The following is a 19451-nucleotide window of genomic DNA, read 5'->3' as shown; positions in this document are numbered from 1 at the left end:
GCGCGTACAATTTCGCCCTTCGTCTGCTAGGTTTCGTTTTCGTGCGTCTAAAGTGGCCAGAATTGCCAGTGCTGCAGTCCTTAAGAAATGCACGTTTCTTGTCGTTTAAAATACCATTTGGCATTCTCACACTGATAGCTCACTGTTGCAATTTGAAAGTAGCTTCTAGCTTGCATAAAGAAAAAGTTAATTAGTTAATCTTAGTTAATTATTAAGCTAATTAGTGCGCTTTAGTACTCCTGATTTTTCTCTACTCTTAATACAACAGCTAAAAGAAGAATCGACAATAAAACTTAATTTTCCTATTTTTAAAAAATAGGTAAAATCTTAGATGAAACACCCTGTAGAGTGGAGGCCCATGAGCATGATTAAATCATACGGAACGCCATCTTCATTATCAATGCTTAAATACCGGATGCCGTGGGAGTCTAGTGGAAATTCTTTCTTTATCGTACGTTGCAAAACATCCCAGAAATAAACCCCTTCCCAACAATGCAAAAAAACATGGTCTATTGTTTCCGGCTGCTTGCAGATTAAACAGTGCGCCCCCCACGGTAAAAAAAAATTCCTTTCCTCCAAAAACTTTTTTACTGATAATGTTCCGGTGTGTAATTTAAAGAAAAATGTCTTAGCTCCTGGCGACACCTGCATTTTCTTTACTCTCTTCAAGACATCTCTGCCCGGACCTCCACTGTATAAGGTTCTGTACAAGGGTTGTGGCAAAACAATGTCACATAAATCGCGATACAGCTTTTTTCGTTTTACAGTGGACAAATATTCATTAGAAAAACGCACTGAAAGAAATCTTACACTAGCGACGACCTCCCTGTAATAACCAAAAATCCCACCCGTAGCTTCTTCGGTGGAGACAACAAACTCCGGCAGTAGACGCCGTAGCCTAACTTGGCAGACGGTGCGTAAGAAAGGGTCCGAAGCATCCCGAAAAAACAAAAACCGGTTGACCACCTGCCGTAAAAACAGATGGCCGAGTCCCAAACCGCCGTCTTTTACCCGACGGAACAAATTCGTCCTGCTGCAGCGTTCCCATTTACCTGCCCAAACAAAAACGGCGAAAATCCTGTGTAACTTCTGTACGTTTACGCGCGAACAACTCAAAACTTGCATTGCGAACCAAAGTTTGCTGATAAAAAAAAGATTGCATACAGTAGCTCTGGCAAAAATCGACATGTTGGCGCCTTTCCACTTCTCGGCTCTCTCCCGTAGTTCGGTCATTTGCCCTTTCCAATAATGCTCGCTTTCGTGGTAGGCATCCAGCTCGACGCCCAAGTACTTGGTCGGTGTGTCTGTCCACGTAACATTGGCAAAGCGATCTGGTTTCGACGGCCACTGTCCATGCCAGAGCCCAAGGCACTTGGCCCAGTTCACCCCGCTACCGGTAACTTGAGAGAACTCACGGATACATTTGACAGCCTCGGTGATACTCTCCTGGTCAACCGTAAAAATAACGATGTCGTCTGCATACGCGAGCAGCTTCACTTCGGCTGCTTGTAACCTAAACGCACTAATGTTGACATTATTCATAAGTTTCATGCACAATGTTTCAATATAAATGCAAAACAAAAGAGGGCTGAGGGGACAGCCCTGTCGCACCGAACGCTGCAGTCGAATGGGGGCTCCCAGACTCTTATTAATAATCACTCTCGTCGTGCAGTTACGGTACGCCAGGGCCACACCCTTACATATAACTGAACCAACATTCACATGTTCTAAAAGGGAAAACAAAATTTCGTGATCGACGCAGTCGAATGCTTTTTCGAGATCGATCTGAAGCATGGCGACCCGACCATCCCAGTCATCACAACACTCAAGGACACTTCGCGCCTTTTGAATGTTGGTCACTATTGACCTCCCTTTTATCCCACACGTTTGGTGTGGTCCTACTATATCCTTAATAACCGTTTGCAACCTTCGGGCCAAAACCTTCATAAAAATTTTATATTCAACGTTTGTAAGTGCTATGGGTCTGTAAGATGTTACCAGGCGTAATTTGTCTATTTCATCAGTTTTAGGAATGAGTACGGTGTGGGATGACCCATATGACGGAGGCAGGGCATTTACTGTGTAGGCATCGTTATAAATTGCGTTCAAAATAGGTGTGATTTCGTACTTAAATTCTTTGTAAAAACCCGCGCTGAACCCATCCGGTCCCGGCGATTTACCGGCATTTAAACTGTCAATAGCGTGCTCCACTTCTGTTTCAGTTATCTTTAGTTCTAATCTCTCTTTCACTTCATCGTCCAGACGCGGTATCGTCGCCAGAAACTTATTCTTAAAAGTGATAGCGTCTACCGTGTGGGATGCGAAGAGGTTTTGGTAATGGGCGTTGAACGCTGCTTTGATGTGGTCGTTGTCCGCCGCCAAGATACCGCCCCAATCTATTTGGTCGATGTGGTTCCGTTGAGCGTTTGCTTTTTCGAACCCCAGCGCTCGTTTTGATGGCGCCTCCCCTGCAGCTGTGTCTTCTGCCCTTGCCCTCACTAACGCACCTCGATAACGATCTTCGTCTATCAATTCTAGTTTTTGCTTTGTTTTCCGTATATCTTCAATCCATTTCCCCGGCGCTCGAGCTTCCTGTTTAAGCAACGTACGGAGCAGTGTCCTTAACTCCGTCTCTTTCTGTTTTTCCTCAAACCGTATACAGGTTGCCCTCTCTATTGCTTTAATTTTTATAGTTTCTTTACACAGCTCCCACTGTTGCCAAAGGTGCATATTTTTACTTGGGTTTATTTTTTCAATTTCTTCTTTTACTATACGGGTAAAATGTTCATCCTGCAAGAGTTTATTATTGAATTTCCACATTTCCCACGAAAAAGAATTCCCTCTCTTTACCCATCCAAAAGAACATTTAACTAAACAATGGTCTGAAAACGATACCGGCTCTACTTCATAACTATTGCATTCAGGTAAGATGTCGAGGGATGCATAAATGCGGTCCAGCCTTGCATGGCTCGAACCCTGGAAGTGCGTGAGCTTTACGGTGCGGGCTCCCTCGAGACACTCTGCCACATCCTCGAGGTTACACTCCAACAATTCGCGATAGCACTTCAGTGCTTGCGTCTCGGTATGGCCGCCGGCTTGTCTTGTCTCGCGCACTAAGGACGCAATTAAAATCACCTAGGACGATCAGTTGTCTATCGGTGCAGAGCCGCTGCTGGATGCCTTGGAAAAACTGCGCCCTTTCATCTGCTACATTAGGCGCGTAGAGACAGACAATCCGCCAATCCGTGCTATTCAGCGAAAAATCTAGAAGTGCACACCGGCCCGACTCACAAGAAAAATGACCAAGCACTTCAAGCCCCGGCAACTTCTTCACAAAAAGAACACAGCCAGCCGATGTGCCTACAGCGTGGCTAACCACAGCAAAAAACCTAGGCGTGAAACGTTGCACCATGCTCTCGGTCTCTTCCTCACCGTCAACTTTCGTCTCCTGCACAGCTAATACATCAATATCATGCTCCGTTAAAAGTCGGTACACCTGGCCTCGTTTTCTCTTTCCTGCCAGACCTCTAACATTAAGCGTGGCGACCTTCAACGGCGATGCAGGAGCCATTTTTTAAATAAGAAGAAGAGACCGAAAGCACGGTGCTTACCCCTCGCGCCTAGCACAAGGTTAGACGCCTCCGTCGCTGCTGGCGCCGTCCTCCTCGAGCTTCTGGCCGTGCTCGAGAGGCGCCGTGTCGCCGGCCCGCCTCTCGCTCGCAAGGTTTTGGCGAGGCTTCAACGTGGGCCTCCTTGTTTGAGGCGCCTTTGCTGGTGGTTCCTCGGAAGTGGGCGTTGCCTCCTTGTCGTCGCCGGTGCTGGTGTCGGCATGTGGGCGTTTCCCGGGGGTAGCGGCCGTGGTCGTCCGACCACAGCAGTTGTGCCGATGAACCTCGCTCACTTCCTTTGCTTCTGCGTCCTTGGGAGCCGGCAGGCTCTCCGCGTCCGCTGAGGTCTCCTCGCTTGGCTGTGGCAAATTCACCGTAGCTGGCGCGAGCTCTGGCTTATCGGCAAGGGGGGCGTCGCCACTCGGAGTCACCGAGGTGCCCTGCGACACGGGAACCTTGTCCAGCACGTCGGCACCCTTTGCTGCTTCCTCAGCCTCGGCGACGTCCATCAGCTCCCTGTTGTCGTCCTTCGCACCGAGCCCGGTCGCTGACGCGTAGGTGCGGACGCAGTCCTCGTCCGCGTGTCCATAGCGCCTGCACTTGGAGCTCCTGGGCACCTTGCAGTCACGGCGAACGTGGCCTGCGCCGTGACACCGCAGGCACTGCATCGGCCGCCCGGGAACCACCACGAGAGCCAACTCGCCGGCGACCCGAAGCTGGTGGGGCAGGTCGTCCACCTTCATACCTGGCTTCAACTTGAGCAGCACTGTTCTCGTGGTGGATCCCTTTTCCTTCATTCCAACGACGCGCCAACGCTCCCGCGTCACCTCGGTCACGTTTCCGAACGCCGCGAAAGCAGTCCGGATGTCCTCGTCTTGGACACCGTGTAGCATCCAGTGCAGGCGTAGCTTCACCTGCTGGTCTTCAGGGTCGAATATGAGGCAGCGGCGTCCCTTGACTTCCAGCTCCTTTAAGGCGGCCAGCTTCTTCGCGGCTTCCGTGCTGTTCATGGTTACCGCCCACACATGGTTGATTTGGTACGCCCCCAACGCCACGACGTCGGGGAGCGCACCGACGTTAGCGAGGGCATCCCTGAAGTCCTCGACCCTGTAGGGCCTCATACGCACGTCGCCGTGCAAAAACATCGTGTTTAACACAACACGTCCGGTGGGCAGGGTAGGCAAAACGATCTCGTAGTCCTTATCTTCTTCGGCGCTAAACCTGTTTCCGCGGCCAGCAACGGCCGCTATCGCCGCTCCGACGGAGCTCATGATTCTGCGACCGTTCGCTATCGCGGCAGGACACTCAGCCACGAGTTCGATACTTAAAAGCGGTACAAAAGCGCTTCTAGTGAATGCGGTGTTGCCTTAGAAACGTGCTGTAGAAGGTTATACTGCGGTGTATATCGGTAATCATAAGCATGTTACTTACAGAAGTCGCAGTTACACGAGTAGCGAAGTACGTTTCCGCTACATTTCTTCTGCGCTATGCGCACATGCAGAGACATGTTGCGGCAAACACAGAAGAACCCCTCCTCACAAAGTGCGGCGCTGCCCCGACACGTGGCGCGCCACTCGCCCCTGACGTTTCGCCGTGCACCCTCACGGGTTGTAGAATCAAGCGTCTTTCCTTTCTTTAGATCACTATCTTCGCTCACCCGCTTCTCCCCTTCGGGCCGCGCGGGTACCGGTGCGAGGATGCCCCAATACCCTTGCGTTTAATAAGTTTTCTCGACGAGGTGCAATAACGCTATCGCGTTCCACTCTTGAAGGCGAAGCTTAAGCATCCTCCAAATTTTCAACACTTAATTCCATACACTTGTCACGAAATACACTCCCCGGTGGCTCACACATATTTAGAATTAATCCCGTCTACTCAGAAATCCTATCCCCTATTCATCCTTAACTGTTACCTCCTTCCGAGGCAGCCTGTCGCCGAATTAATTGCTCTCATTAAAGCTGCATCCACAGTGGCAAAAAAGGACCCCCTCATTATTATAGGCGACTTTAACTGCGCACATGTAGACTGGGGCTACATGCGCACCAACAAGAGAGGAGCGGAATTACACAACACCCTTCAGATACAGGGCCTCTCTATATATAATGATCTCAGCACACCTACAAGAATCGGCAATAGTGTCACCACCGATACTAGCCCAGACCTTACATTCGGCCGAAACCTCCCAACACTGGTATGGAGCAACTCGAATGAGACCCTGGGCAGTGACCATTATATAATAACTATAGAGCTTGACTTTGCCAAAAAAGCTAAAATCTACCGTGTCCGGCAAACTAGCTGGGATAATCTGCGTAAGCATAGAGAGGCCAGAACATTAAAGACCCCCTTTAACCTCCACACATGGATGACACAGCTCAAGGAGGATGTCCAGGCTTTCACGCAAACTTTAGACACCACCCCCGAGACTCCCATTGCAGATAGTAGGTTAATGCACCTTCTCGAAGCACAGAAGAGTATCCTTGCGCGCTGGAAAAAACATAAGCATAATCGAAAGCTTAAACTTAAACTGGCGCAAATTCAAAAGCAAGTAGAGGAGCACAGCGCCGCCCTCAGTAAACATAACTGGCACCAAATATGCGATGGGTTGCGAGGTAATCTCTCCTCCTCCAGGGCCTGGCATCTTCTTCGACACATGATAGACCCCACACAAACTAAAAAGGAAACTCGGCTTACCCCCAAAAGGCTTATCCATAAACATCGATGTAGTCAGCAATCGCTCTTAGCCCAACTGCAATCAACTTATACTACTGTGGGCCAAGCAATATCCTATCCAAACTACATAGGCCCTGATCAACCCTCCCTAGATGCCGCCATTATGGAGATCGAAGTTAGATCAGCCCTCCTTAAGCTACGCAACTCAACCCCTGGAGAGGACAAAATCACCAATGTCATGCTCAGAAACCTAGATGACCGTTCTCTTTCCCTGCTCACTGAATACTTTAACGAGTGCTGGGAAGCGGGGCAGCTACCGGATGAATGGAAGCACGGTAAAATAATATTCATTCCTAAACCAAACAAGCCCATAAATGCCCAAAATCTCCGCCCCATCTCCCTGACATCATGCCTGGGGAAACTCTTTGAGCATGTCATCCTCAACCGTCTTACGCAACACATGGAATCCCATGGACTGTATCCCCATAGCATGCTAGGTTTTCGAGCTCATTTATCGGCGCAGGACGCCCTACTACAGATTTCAAATGCTATCCTCAATGATATGCCACACCACACCAGAGCAATACTGGCAGTAGACCTCACCAAAGCATTTGATAAGGTCACGCACAGTGCTATCCTGCAAAGCATTCAAGAGCTGCAGCTAGGGCCTAAGGTCTATAACTATATCAGGGCCTTCCTGAACGGACGCACCGCCTCCCTGCATATAGATGATATACAGACCCCCTCTTTCACACTTGGTAACATTGGCACCCCGCAAGGCGCAGTGTTGTCGCCATTCCTTTTTAATATTACCATGATCCCGCTGGCAAAGGCTTTAAGCAGTATCCCACACTTGGGACACACCATTTACGCGGATGATATCACGGTTTGGACCACATACGGCTCGGATGGAGACATAGAATCTACACTTCAAGAAGCGGCCACAGCTATATCTACCCACACGGAAAAAATTGGCCTTGAATGCTCCCCGACAAAGTCAGCACTCTTTCTACTCCGGCCGCGGCGTGTTCCTACCGCCCCCATAACAATTTATTTGCACGATACTCCCATACCACAAACCCCCAACCTCCGCATTCTTGGTATGAACTTACAGGACACGGGGAAAAACGACCTTACCCTGAAGGCACTAAAACAGTCTACTTACTCCGTCATCCATCTTTTGAGAAGGGTTTCACACTCACGAGCCGGCCTAGATGAAGCTGACAATTTAAAGGTACTACATGCCTTTGTGCTCAGTCGTATTCTTTACACCTCTCCTTACCTGAACCTCTCCTGTGCAGACAAAGATAAAATCAACGCCTTAATCCGCATGGCTACCAAAGCAGCGCTCAACCTACCGAAGACCACTAGCACGGACAGGCTCTTAAAACTAGGAATGCACAACAATATACAAGAACTTATAGAGGCACATCGGTACAGACAGTACCTTCGGTTGGCTGGCACGCAAACAGGACGACATATACTGGACACTCTCGGCATTCGCATACCCGCACATGCTGAAGAGTTAAACCCTCTCCCTCAGGCCGTGCATTCAGCGCTTATCCTCAAACCTCTTCCTAAGAACGTCCACCCAGAACACCATCAATCCCGCCGCGTCGCGCGAGCCAAAGCTCTCCATAAACACTATGGGACTGCAGAGGATGTCCGCTGGGTGGACGCCGCATGTGGTTCAGACCGTTCGGTAGCCGTGGCCTACAATCCAGCAGCCCCCCCACTCACTCACTTCATAGACCCTCCCTGTAACTCGGAAGAAGCAGAGGAAGTGGCTATAGCCTTAGCAATCGCCCAAACAGATGCGGCTTACATACTTAGCGACTCCAAAACAGCCATACTTAACTTTGCCCGCGGACGCGTCCATCCTCCCGCGTGGCAAATATTGAGAATGTGCACCCTGAATTCTGACAGGCGTATTGAGCTTATATGGGTGCCGGCTCACTCTGGCAATCCCGGAAATGAGGCCGCCGATAACATAGCCCGAGGACTTATTAGCCGGGCAAATGGCGACCCATGCCGGGACTTCTCGAGGGAGCGGGCACATACATTTTCTGAGCTCACACAGCAAGCACGCCTTGCCCGTCGACTCTACTCCCCTCCCCACTCCCAGCTGTCGCACTCCCAACAAATCCTCTGGAGGCGTCTTCAAACCCGAACGCTTCTCACCCCTCAACGCCTATCCTACTACCGACCCGTTTCCCCTGAGTGCACTCTCTGTGGAGAGTTGCACGCCACCTTGGACCACATTCTTTTCGGCTGCCCTGCCGATCCTCCCCCGCAGGGACAGCCCGCCATCGGATCATGGGAGGAATGGGAGGCCCTCCTTACGTCGCAGGACCTGGACATACAACGTCGCTGTGTGGACCGGGGTGCCAGTGCCATGGCCCTACGTGACCTGGACACATGCACGTAATGTGAGGGCCGTGCGGTGGCCCTGGGCCCTTGAAGGGTCTGAACTCGCTCGTTTAATAAAGTTTTTTCCTCCTCCTCCTCCTCCAAATTTTTATTTTACGCAGTAGACACTTGTTAAGCGTTTTTTAAGCGAAACTACATCATTGTATCAGCCAAGTTCAACCCTGTCTGGCGACTTGACCTTCAAAAATGATGGTGTGACCTTGAACTGATGAAGTGTACCTGTCCACCATTCCGTGGTGTCTGTCCTAAAGTATGCTGCGCTTTCCTTTTCCCAGAACCTAATTTTAAGAAAAATATGAAAAAAATGTCGAATTGAAGCTGCAGTGTCAGGGGGCTATCAGAGCTACTTTCAGGCGAAGCTTGAGTGTTGCCTTAATGCAATCCGTCAAAACATGCTTACCCATGCTTAATACAGCTTTCGCTCATATTAAGACATTCTTAAACCCCCCACAAGTTTTGTCTCTTTTTTGTTCATTTCTTTCATTGTACCAGCCACTCCTGCCTAAGACCTTCCTTGAAGACCTTATAAATAAATCAGAATGGAATCGTTAAGATAAATCAAAAGGCAGATCAGGGTGCTTATAATGTGCAGCTACAAAAAAAAATGGCTGTGGTTTAGCTATGGTTAAGCCTGGTAGATTAGCGAGAGCTACAGGCCCCCGGATTCGCTTGTGACAAACGTTGTTATGCTGTTACTTATGTTTATGCTTAAAGACAGACACAAATGGTTAAGCACCAGCTTCAACTTTATTCAGTGAAGACGTTCGGCGGTCAGTAAAGTTGCGAGAATGTCCCCGCTGACATTGTGTTTTAGTTTATAGAAAAGGAAAGTATCTGTCACATTTTTTTTTCTGTGGACACCTTAACCACATAGCATTAGGAAAGGAAAGTATCTCTCACATTTTTCTGTGGACCTGAACCGCATAGCATCAGTCCCATGCTGACATTTTCTGGGAGGGGTGAAGGGTGGCTGCTCCTCGCCCTGCGGGGATGGGACTGGTAGGTCACCGCCTCTTGCGGCGGGGGCTAGCCTGCCACTCGATTTCGATCTGTTGTAGGCCGTTATTGCACCCGCCACCGTTTCCGTGGTGGACGACGGCTGTTGTGAAGCGCGTCTTTCTCTCCCTCTTCTTTTTCTTTCTTCTCTATTTTCTCTTCTGTCTGCACGAGGCAGCGGAGGCGGCTCAGCTACAGAGCCAGTAGCAGGCCGGTGCATTTTTAAGGCGAAAGCATTTAACCTCATCGTTGTTGTTGTTGTGGCTGTAAGAAGAAGGAAAAGAAAATGCACGGGCCTGCCATTGGCTCTGTAGCCGAGCCACCTCCGCCGCCTCGTGCGGACACTAAAAAAAAAAAATAACTTTTTTAAAATGGTTTACAGGCAGGGAAAGGCGCAGTATCTGTCACACTTGTGTCTGTGGACACCTGAACCGCGCCGTAGGGGAAGGGAGGAAGATGGGAGTTAAAGTGGAAAGAGAGAAAGAGGAGCCGTAGAGGAGGGCTACGGAGTAATTTCGACCACCTGGGGATCTTTAACGTGCGCCGACATCGTACAGCACACGGACGCCTCTTCTCTTAAAAAATAAAGAAAAATAAGAGGGAGAGAAAGACGCGCGCCGCAACAGCCATCATCCACCACCGAAGCGGTGGCGGGTGCAATTACGGCCTACAACAGATAAAAGTTGGTGGCCACGTATGTTCAACACTTAATTCCATACACTTGTCACGAAATACACTCCCCGGTGGCTCACACATATTTAGAATTAATCCCGTCTACTCAGAAATCCTATCCCCTATTCATCCTTAACTGTTACCTCCTTCCGAGGCAGCCTGTCGCCGAATTAATTGCTCTCATTAAAGCTGCATCCACAGTGGCAAAAAAGGACCCCCTCATTATTATAGGCGACTTTAACTGCGCACATGTAGACTGGGGCTACATGCGCACCAACAAGAGAGGAGCGGAATTACACAACACCCTTCAGATACAGGGCCTCTCTATATATAATGATCTCAGCACACCTACAAGAATCGGCAATAGTGTCACCACCGATACTAGCCCAGACCTTACATTCGGCCGAAACCTCCCAACACTGGTATGGAGCAACTCGAATGAGACCCTGGGCAGTGACCATTATATAATAACTATAGAGCTTGACTTTGCCAAAAAAGCTAAAATCTACCGTGTCCGGCAAACTAGCTGGGATAATCTGCGTAAGCATAGAGAGGCCAGAACATTAAAGACCCCCTTTAACCTCCACACATGGATGACACAGCTCAAGGAGGATGTCCAGGCTTTCACGCAAACTTTAGACACCACCCCCGAGACTCCCATTGCAGATAGTAGGTTAATGCACCTTCTCGAAGCACAGAAGAGTATCCTTGCGCGCTGGAAAAAACATAAGCATAATCGAAAGCTTAAACTTAAACTGGCGCAAATTCAAAAGCAAGTAGAGGAGCACAGCGCCGCCCTCAGTAAACATAACTGGCACCAAATATGCGATGGGTTGCGAGGTAATCTCTCCTCCTCCAGGGCCTGGCATCTTCTTCGACACATGATAGACCCCACACAAACTAAAAAGGAAACTCGGCTTACCCCCAAAAGGCTTATCCATAAACATCGATGTAGTCAGCAATCGCTCTTAGCCCAACTGCAATCAACTTATACTACTGTGGGCCAAGCAATATCCTATCCAAACTACATAGGCCCTGATCAACCCTCCCTAGATGCCGCCATTATGGAGATCGAAGTTAGATCAGCCCTCCTTAAGCTACGCAACTCAACCCCTGGAGAGGACAAAATCACCAATGTCATGCTCAGAAACCTAGATGACCGTTCTCTTTCCCTGCTCACTGAATACTTTAACGAGTGCTGGGAAGCGGGGCAGCTACCGGATGAATGGAAGCACGGTAAAATAATATTCATTCCTAAACCAAACAAGCCCATAAATGCCCAAAATCTCCGCCCCATCTCCCTGACATCATGCCTGGGGAAACTCTTTGAGCATGTCATCCTCAACCGTCTTACGCAACACATGGAATCCCATGGACTGTATCCCCATAGCATGCTAGGTTTTCGAGCTCATTTATCGGCGCAGGACGCCCTACTACAGATTTCAAATGCTATCCTCAATGATATGCCACACCACACCAGAGCAATACTGGCAGTAGACCTCACCAAAGCATTTGATAAGGTCACGCACAGTGCTATCCTGCAAAGCATTCAAGAGCTGCAGCTAGGGCCTAAGGTCTATAACTATATCAGGGCCTTCCTGAACGGACGCACCGCCTCCCTGCATATAGATGATATACAGACCCCCTCTTTCACACTTGGTAACATTGGCACCCCGCAAGGCGCAGTGTTGTCGCCATTCCTTTTTAATATTACCATGATCCCGCTGGCAAAGGCTTTAAGCAGTATCCCACACTTGGGACACACCATTTACGCGGATGATATCACGGTTTGGACCACATACGGCTCGGATGGAGACATAGAATCTACACTTCAAGAAGCGGCCACAGCTATATCTACCCACACGGAAAAAATTGGCCTTGAATGCTCCCCGACAAAGTCAGCACTCTTTCTACTCCGGCCGCGGCGTGTTCCTACCGCCCCCATAACAATTTATTTGCACGATACTCCCATACCACAAACCCCCAACCTCCGCATTCTTGGTATGAACTTACAGGACACGGGGAAAAACGACCTTACCCTGAAGGCACTAAAACAGTCTACTTACTCCGTCATCCATCTTTTGAGAAGGGTTTCACACTCACGAGCCGGCCTAGATGAAGCTGACAATTTAAAGGTACTACATGCCTTTGTGCTCAGTCGTATTCTTTACACCTCTCCTTACCTGAACCTCTCCTGTGCAGACAAAGATAAAATCAACGCCTTAATCCGCATGGCTACCAAAGCAGCGCTCAACCTACCGAAGACCACTAGCACGGACAGGCTCTTAAAACTAGGAATGCACAACAATATACAAGAACTTATAGAGGCACATCGGTACAGACAGTACCTTCGGTTGGCTGGCACGCAAACAGGACGACATATACTGGACACTCTCGGCATTCGCATACCCGCACATGCTGAAGAGTTAAACCCTCTCCCTCAGGCCGTGCATTCAGCGCTTATCCTCAAACCTCTTCCTAAGAACGTCCACCCAGAACACCATCAATCCCGCCGCGTCGCGCGAGCCAAAGCTCTCCATAAACACTATGGGACTGCAGAGGATGTCCGCTGGGTGGACGCCGCATGTGGTTCAGACCGTTCGGTAGCCGTGGCCTACAATCCAGCAGCCCCCCCACTCACTCACTTCATAGACCCTCCCTGTAACTCGGAAGAAGCAGAGGAAGTGGCTATAGCCTTAGCAATCGCCCAAACAGATGCGGCTTACATACTTAGCGACTCCAAAACAGCCATACTTAACTTTGCCCGCGGACGCGTCCATCCTCCCGCGTGGCAAATATTGAGAATGTGCACCCTGAATTCTGACAGGCGTATTGAGCTTATATGGGTGCCGGCTCACTCTGGCAATCCCGGAAATGAGGCCGCCGATAACATAGCCCGAGGACTTATTAGCCGGGCAAATGGCGACCCATGCCGGGACTTCTCGAGGGAGCGGGCACATACATTTTCTGAGCTCACACAGCAAGCACGCCTTGCCCGTCGACTCTACTCCCCTCCCCACTCCCAGCTGTCGCACTCCCAACAAATCCTCTGGAGGCGTCTTCAAACCCGAACGCTTCTCACCCCTCAACGCCTATCCTACTACCGACCCGTTTCCCCTGAGTGCACTCTCTGTGGAGAGTTGCACGCCACCTTGGACCACATTCTTTTCGGCTGCCCTGCCGATCCTCCCCCGCAGGGACAGCCCGCCATCGGATCATGGGAGGAATGGGAGGCCCTCCTTACGTCGCAGGACCTGGACATACAACGTCGCTGTGTGGACCGGGGTGCCAGTGCCATGGCCCTACGTGACCTGGACACATGCACGTAATGTGAGGGCCGTGCGGTGGCCCTGGGCCCTTGAAGGGTCTGAACTCGCTCGTTTAATAAAGTTTTTTCCTCCTCCTCCTCCTCCAAATTTTTATTTTACGCAGTAGACACTTGTTAAGCGTTTTTTAAGCGAAACTACATCATTGTATCAGCCAAGTTCAACCCTGTCTGGCGACTTGACCTTCAAAAATGATGGTGTGACCTTGAACTGATGAAGTGTACCTGTCCACCATTCCGTGGTGTCTGTCCTAAAGTATGCTGCGCTTTCCTTTTCCCAGAACCTAATTTTAAGAAAAATATGAAAAAAATGTCGAATTGAAGCTGCAGTGTCAGGGGGCTATCAGAGCTACTTTCAGGCGAAGCTTGAGTGTTGCCTTAATGCAATCCGTCAAAACATGCTTACCCATGCTTAATACAGCTTTCGCTCATATTAAGACATTCTTAAACCCCCCACAAGTTTTGTCTCTTTTTTGTTCATTTCTTTCATTGTACCAGCCACTCCTGCCTAAGACCTTCCTTGAAGACCTTATAAATAAATCAGAATGGAATCGTTAAGATAAATCAAAAGGCAGATCAGGGTGCTTATAATGTGCAGCTACAAAAAAAAATGGCTGTGGTTTAGCTATGGTTAAGCCTGGTAGATTAGCGAGAGCTACAGGCCCCCGGATTCGCTTGTGACAAACGTTGTTATGCTGTTACTTATGTTTATGCTTAAAGACAGACACAAATGGTTAAGCACCAGCTTCAACTTTATTCAGTGAAGACGTTCGGCGGTCAGTAAAGTTGCGAGAATGTCCCCGCTGACATTGTGTTTTAGTTTATAGAAAAGGAAAGTATCTGTCACATTTTTTTTTCTGTGGACACCTTAACCACATAGCATTAGGAAAGGAAAGTATCTCTCACATTTTTCTGTGGACCTGAACCGCATAGCATCAGTCCCATGCTGACATTTTCTGGGAGGGGTGAAGGGTGGCTGCTCCTCGCCCTGCGGGGATGGGACTGGTAGGTCACCGCCTCTTGCGGCGGGGGCTAGCCTGCCACTCGATTTCGATCTGTTGTAGGCCGTTATTGCACCCGCCACCGTTTCCGTGGTGGACGACGGCTGTTGTGAAGCGCGTCTTTCTCTCCCTCTTCTTTTTCTTTCTTCTCTATTTTCTCTTCTGTCTGCACGAGGCAGCGGAGGCGGCTCAGCTACAGAGCCAGTAGCAGGCCGGTGCATTTTTAAGGCGAAAGCATTTAACCTCATCGTTGTTGTTGTTGTGGCTGTAAGAAGAAGGAAAAGAAAATGCACGGGCCTGCCATTGGCTCTGTAGCCGAGCCACCTCCGCCGCCTCGTGCGGACACTAAAAAAAAAAAATAACTTTTTTAAAATGGTTTACAGGCAGGGAAAGGCGCAGTATCTGTCACACTTGTGTCTGTGGACACCTGAACCGCGCCGTAGGGGAAGGGAGGAAGATGGGAGTTAAAGTGGAAAGAGAGAAAGAGGAGCCGTAGAGGAGGGCTACGGAGTAATTTCGACCACCTGGGGATCTTTAACGTGCGCCGACATCGTACAGCACACGGACGCCTCTTCTCTTAAAAAATAAAGAAAAATAAGAGGGAGAGAAAGACGCGCGCCGCAACAGCCATCATCCACCACCGAAGCGGTGGCGGGTGCAATTACGGCCTACAACAGATAAAAGTTGGTGGCAGGCTAGCCCTCGACGCAAGCGGCGGTGACCTACCTATCCCAGCCCCATCAAGGCCAGGACCAGTCACCCTCCATCCCCCCACTGGCCACCTCATCGTTGTCGTCAGCAAAAGTGTCACGCCCTTGCGGCGGCTCCGATTGGTCGAAACGAGCTGACGTCATGGAGGTCTCAACCAATCACAGAGCACCACCACAGTATGCGCGAATGCGTGCCTTATTGGCCATATGCCATCAATCAATAATTAATTGATTACTAATTATAATTAACTAATTAATAAATGTTTACGAACTATTGGCATTTGTGTAATTATTGAATTACTAGCTACTAATGACTACTTGGTCCTTACTTATTACTAGCTGCTGTTTACTAAATAATGACTAATTAAGCAATAATCGTCGATTAGTAAAAGTTGTGAAATAATTAAAGAACCCCAGGTGGTCGAAATTTCCGGAGTCCTCCACTACGACGTCTCTCATAGCCTGAGTCGCTTTGGGACGTTAAACCTCACAAACCAAACCAATTAATTACTAATTAATGCCGCGCACTTGGTAAAATCAACCACACAACAGTAAACGTAGAACAACTGCGAAGATACAAGGAGCACGATCTCGTCGCTGCCAAGCAGAATTCACTGAATAAATGCACTCGCAGAATCTGAAAAAGTAGTCGCTCGCTTTACTCGTAGCGGCATTCTTCGCTACATGCGTAACAGTCGCGTAGCAGAATGCAGCACTCAGGCTTTCGCTTTTCACCACTTTAGTCGCCAGAGTCCTCTATTTTTTTTTTCTTTCTTCCTTCAGTCGCAACGTCAACAACCATGCGCTGTGCGATGTCAGTTGTTGCTGTGGATGTAGGAAGAAAGAAAAGAAAATTTGGAGGACGCTTAAGCTTCGCCTTCAAGAGTGGTACGCGATAGCGTTATTGCACCTCGTTCGCACCGCCCACTCATTCGCTCGGTATGCTCTTGAGTCACACAAAGAGATAGTTTTCATACTCAACACTTGTAAGTGCACTGTACAATTTTTTTCTAATTATTTGTTCAAACAAGTGCTTCTCACAATCTACATTATCGCACTGTGTTGTGCACACTACGTCTCTTGCTCCCGTGTTCCTTTAGCGTTCACACGCACTGAGTATGTCGGTCAGTCAGCACACACATACACACACACCAAACTGGCATTTTCACTCATCGTAATGTAAGTCATTTTGGACTCCTTCAAATCAAACGCAAGGGTATTGGGGCATCCTCGCACCGGTACCCGCGCGGCCCGAAGGGGAGAAGCGGGTGAGCGAGGATAGTGATCTAAAGAAAGGAAAGACGCTTGATTCTACAACCCGTGAGGGTGTACGGCGAAACTTCAGGGGCGAGTGGCGCGCCACGTGTCGGGGCAGCGCCGCACATTGCGAGGAGGGGTTCTTCTGTGTTTGCCGCAAGATGGCTCTGCATGTGCGCAGAGCGCAGAAGAAATGTAGCGGAAACGTACTTCGCTACTCGTGTAACTGCGACTTCTGTAAGTAACATGCTCATAATTACCGATATACACCGCAGTATAACGTTCTACGGCACGTTTCTAAGGCAACACCGCATTCACTAGAAGCGCTTTTGTACCGCTTTCAAGCATCGAACTCGTGGCTGAGTGGTAGCGTCTCTGTCTCACACTCCGGAGATCCTGGTTTCATTCCCACCCAGCCCATCTTGGAAGTTTCTTTTTATTTATGAAGTGCATGCCGGGATTTATCGCTCACGGCCAACGCCGCCGACGCCGACGACACCGGCTTTTCTGCGACACGAGCTCCTTAACGCTATCGCGTTAAAATGCACGGTCCTGCTACTGGCTCTGTATTGAGCCGCCTCCGCTGCCTCGTGCGGACAGAAGATAAAATAGACAAGAAAAAAGAAGAGGGAGAGAAGGACGCGCGCCGCAACAACAGCCGTCGTCCACCACCACCGAAGCGGTGGCGGGTGCAATGACGGCCAACAGATATAAATATCAGGGGCAGGCTAGCCCCCACCGCAAGCGGCGGTGACCTATCTGCCCCAGACCCATCCCGATGTCGGTGCACATTAACGATCTCAAGGTGGCCTAAAATTACTCCGCAGCCATCCACGTGGCACTTCTCTCTATCCGCTTTCACTCACATCTTCCTGGTGCGGTTCAGGTGTCCACGGAGAAGTGTGACAGATACTGCGCCTTTCCCTTCCTTTGAACAAATTATTATTATTATTATTATTATTATTATTATTATTATTATTATTATTATTATTATTATTATTATTATTATTATTATTATTATTATTATTATTATTATTATTATTAACAGACCCGTCAGTGTAAGACCCTACCGTGAACAAGAGAACGTCGGAAAGAATCACAAGAGGCGAAGAAGACGCGCCGGATGACCGCCACACCATTCGGCTGGTGGCCAGTTCATAGGCAAGAGAACGTTCGAATATGACTGTAATAATAATAATAATAATAATAATAATAATAATAATAATAATAATAATAATAATAATAATAATAATAATAATAAAAATAATAATAATAATAATCGATTCACAAGAAGGGAAAGGACTTAAATAACGAGTTTGGCTCTGTGTGTTCCGTGTGCAAAAGGCTGTGGCATCGGCGGGACGTGACAACGGCGAGTGCATCCATGTAACCAGCTTTGAAGCTAGCTTTCTCCGAATGGTCTGCCGAAGTTAAACAACGGGTTACCATTTGCAGCATCAGCCATGGATAACAGTGCCCGCCGATGCCGCCCTGTTTACTAGTGTTGGACGATGTCGCCGAGCGGTAACTGTTGTAACGTATATCCTGGCCTAGCTGAACTAAACCACCGCATTTTTTTTTACTATTACGTGCAATGACATCGTTGTACGAGATCCTTAATCAATTTAAGCGGAGTTACCCCAGCTACTTTTACCCTCGTATTTATTTATTGATGTCATAAAAAATTTCTTTATTACCTTAAGGTGAAAGTCGAGGCTGATGGAACGAAATCCCCGTGCGCGACATCTGTGCGTCGGATCTGCGCATAGGATCTGCGCATCGGATCTGTGCGCTGATGTGTCATTTAACGGATGTAGTACGAGGAGGGATATCAGGAATGAAAACGATTGATGGTGATTGGTAATGAATACAGAATATACGATAGACATCGATAGAGTTAATGATAATGAATAATAAAATGACTGGAAGTGTCTACATAATGACCAATATGTCAAACGACGACATCTAATTACCGCAACTGAGTGGAAATGAGTAAACATGCTAGCAATGAGTGGCATACTACATTGACTAGGCATGGCTCAGCATGACTACAGAACGACCAATATTTCAAACCACTTGCAATGTCTGCAACTGACTGGAAATGAGTAAATGCTTAGCTATGAGTAGTAATGACTATGCATGACTCAGCACAACTACGGGAGTAGGTCAAGCATTACAAGTAGGACTTGTAATGGCCGCAACTGACTGGAAATCAGTAACTTAGCAATGAGTGATAATGACTAGAATGACCAGACATGACTCATCATGACTACGAAAAGACAAATATGTCAAACGACGACTTGAAATTACCGAAACTAATTCGAAATGAGTAGAAATGCTTAGCTATCCACCGCCCCAGTTCAGGTGCTTTAGATAGCAGATACCAGAGCTGGCAAACATATTTTCCTTCCTTTTGTAAACATAATAAAATAACCACATACATACATCAGTGGTAATGACTACAATGACTAGGTATGACTCATCATCTCTACGAAACAGCCAATATGTCAAACAACGACGTGAATGACCGCAACTAACTGAAAACAAATAAAAATGCTTAGGGATGAGTGATAATATATCACAATGACTAGGCATGACTCTACGAAATGAACAATATGTAAAACGGCGACTTGAAATGACCGCAACGGAGCTGGGACTGGTAGGTCAACGCCGCTTGCGGCGGGAGCTAGCCTGCCACTGAATTTTTATCTGTTGTAGGCCGTCATTGCACCCGCCACCGCTTAGGCGGTGAACGACGGCTATTGCAGCACGCATCCACTCC

At 48.5% G+C, this 19451-nt stretch overlaps 1 protein-coding gene across 1 annotated transcript; it reads right to left on the bottom strand.

Annotated features, from left to right (window-relative positions):
• Positions 1–390: 390 nt before the first annotated feature.
• LOC146191542 (uncharacterized) lies at positions 391–5117 on the bottom strand. Its single transcript, XM_084602066.1, has one exon. It carries the CDS (start codon positions 4877–4879, stop codon positions 3632–3634), a length of 1248 nt encoding a protein of 415 aa, XP_084458192.1. The 5' UTR covers positions 4880–5117; the 3' UTR covers positions 391–3631.
• Positions 5118–19451: the final 14334 nt, after the last annotated feature.

The sequence above is a fragment of the Amblyomma maculatum genome, chromosome 4 (assembly GCF_055883805.1).
Source record: "Amblyomma maculatum isolate TAMU_Amacu chromosome 4, ASM5588380v1, whole genome shotgun sequence".
Lineage (NCBI taxonomy): Eukaryota > Metazoa > Arthropoda > Arachnida > Ixodida > Ixodidae > Amblyomma > Amblyomma maculatum.
Note: the sequence above shows the minus strand (reverse complement) of the source record. Positions and strands in the feature narration are given on the sequence as shown.